Source organism: Amborella trichopoda, chromosome 3, assembly GCF_054954075.1.
Source record: "Amborella trichopoda isolate Santa Cruz 75 chromosome 3, AtrichopodaSantaCruz75HAP2 v2.0, whole genome shotgun sequence".
NCBI classification, from domain to species: domain Eukaryota; kingdom Viridiplantae; phylum Streptophyta; class Magnoliopsida; order Amborellales; family Amborellaceae; genus Amborella; species Amborella trichopoda.
In genome coordinates, this window is record NC_142338.1 from 15,581,842 (window position 1) to 15,583,955 (window position 2,114).

At 39.1% G+C, this 2,114-nt stretch overlaps 1 protein-coding gene across 1 annotated transcript; it reads left to right on the forward strand.

Annotated features, from left to right (window-relative positions):
- The first annotated feature begins 295 nt into the window (after positions 1–295).
- On the forward strand, positions 296–1,852 carry LOC105420391 (pentatricopeptide repeat-containing protein At5g66520-like). Its single transcript, XM_011623817.1, has one exon. The coding sequence runs from the start codon at positions 296–298 to the stop codon at positions 1,850–1,852; it is 1,557 nt and encodes a 518-aa protein (XP_011622119.1).
- Positions 1,853–2,114: the final 262 nt, after the last annotated feature.

Here is a 2,114-nt window from a genome sequence, read left to right on the forward strand (position 1 = left end):
CTCTGGTACAATGTGTCGCTTCTAAGAAATACCTTACGATAAGTTAATACTGTAGGTTTAGGATTCATGATAAATTTTGAGAAAATTTCATGTTGGTTGTGTACTTAACACAACCCAACCCAACCCAACCATTTTACCTGGGCATGGGATGGGTTAAGGAAAAGTTTTTCGGCTAAAATTTGGGTGAAAAAAACCAAAGTTCATAAAAGCTCGAATTCAATCACTTAAGTATATTAGAACAACGAAAAAAGAATAATACGGCGCTTCATTGTGAAAATCTCAAGTCAAGAGCATCATGGCTAGTGTATTATCACCTCTCATGACTACACCCCTTTCACTTTCTAACCAAAAATCTGGTGTAAATTCCATCAGTGAGCCCAACTCCAAAGTTCATCGCAATCTTCTTAGACAATTAGAATCATGCTCTGGCGTAAACCAATTAAAGCAAATCCATTCCCGATGTATTGTTTCTGGCCTATATGAGAATCCTATTGTTGTTTCAAAGCTGTTGGCCATTTCCGCTTCTTTGATGCCTAATGGCTTGACTTATGCTCATGTGCTTCTCACCCACTTTATTGATCCAAATGCTTTCATGTATAACACCATGATAAGGGCTTATACTTACAGTAAAAACCCTAGAGAAGCCCTTTTTATGTTTAATGAGATGGTGAGTAGAGGCAAATCTCCGGATGCCTATACTTTTCCCTTTGTGCTAAGGGCATGTTCCCTATTACTAGCAATTGACAAAGGGAAAGAAATTCATGGATTCATAGTGAAGTTGGGATTAATGAGTAATGTGTATGTGGGTGGGACTTTAATTGACATGTATGCCAAATGTAACAAGATAAAATACGCTTCAAAAGTCTTTGAGAAAATGCCAACTAAGGATGTTGTCTCTTGGGCTGCCATGATTGGGGGCTATGAGAAGTGCAAATGTTTTGAAGAGGCATTGAGGCTCTTTGTTAGAATGAGGTATCAAGTTCTTGAAGCTCCAAATGAGGCTTCTTTAGTGAGTGCTATTTCAGCTTGTGGGCTGTTAGGGGCTCTAGAGAGGGGCAAATGCATACATTCTTTACTGTGTAAAGAAGGTGTTAGTGTGATATTAGGCAATGTGTTGATAGACATGTATGCAAAATGTGGATGCATAGAGGAGGCTATAATGGTTTTCCATAGCTTGCCTGTGAAAGATGTCTTCACATGGAGTGGCATGGTGGTAGGGCTTGCAATGAATGGCCTTAGTGACGAGGCCATCGCGATCTTTCGACATATGCAAGAGGTGGGTCAAAGGCCAAATGGGGTCACATATGTAGGTGTGCTAACTGCATGTGCTCATGTGGGTTATATGGATGAAGGTCGTTTCTTCTTTGATTCAATGAGAGACTACGGCCTCGAGCCAGGGATTGAGCACTATGGTTGCATGGTTGACCTCTTTGCTAGAGCTGGGTATTTGAATGAGGCTTGGTTGGTTTTAGAAAGCATGCCTATGAAGCCTGATCCAATTATGTGGGGCTCACTTTTAGGTGCCTGTAGGATTCATGGGAATGTTAGCTTAGGAGAGAGAATTGGAAAACATGTGATAGATTTGGATCCTTTACATGGGGGAAGGTATGTTCTGTTATCAAACATATATGCATCAGCTAAAAGGTGGGCAGATGTGGAGATGGTGAGGGGAATGATGGAAGAGAGAGGAGTTGAGAAGAGGCCGGGTTGGAGCATGATTGAGGTTAGAGGGGTCCTTCATAGCTTCTTTGTTGGTGATAAAAGGCACCCTCAAACACAAGAGATATATGGAATGTTAGAGGAGTTGAATGGCTTGATGAGAGAGTACATTCAAAAAGAGGGGGTGAGATGAATGCAAGCTCAAAGAATGCATTGTAGTTGAGTGTGAAAGAGAAATATATATTGAGTACATTTTTTTTTTATTCTAACATTTTAAGTTTTTCTTCTACAAATCTAAATTATATGAAATTTAAGACGGTCAGTCTTCTCATCAAGCCGTACCTAATAAAAATATTAAAAAATTATTCACAAAAAATAAAGTGACCAAAATATCCCTGAAAGTTTTAGGGGTATTTTGGTCTATTTAATTTTTGTTGATTATTATCTTGATATTT

What these genes read in the sequence shown, in the direction of transcription:
- LOC105420391 (XM_011623817.1), top strand. Translation starts at nt 296, where the DNA reads ATGGCTAGTGTATTATCACCTCTCATGACTACACCCCTTTCACTTTCT.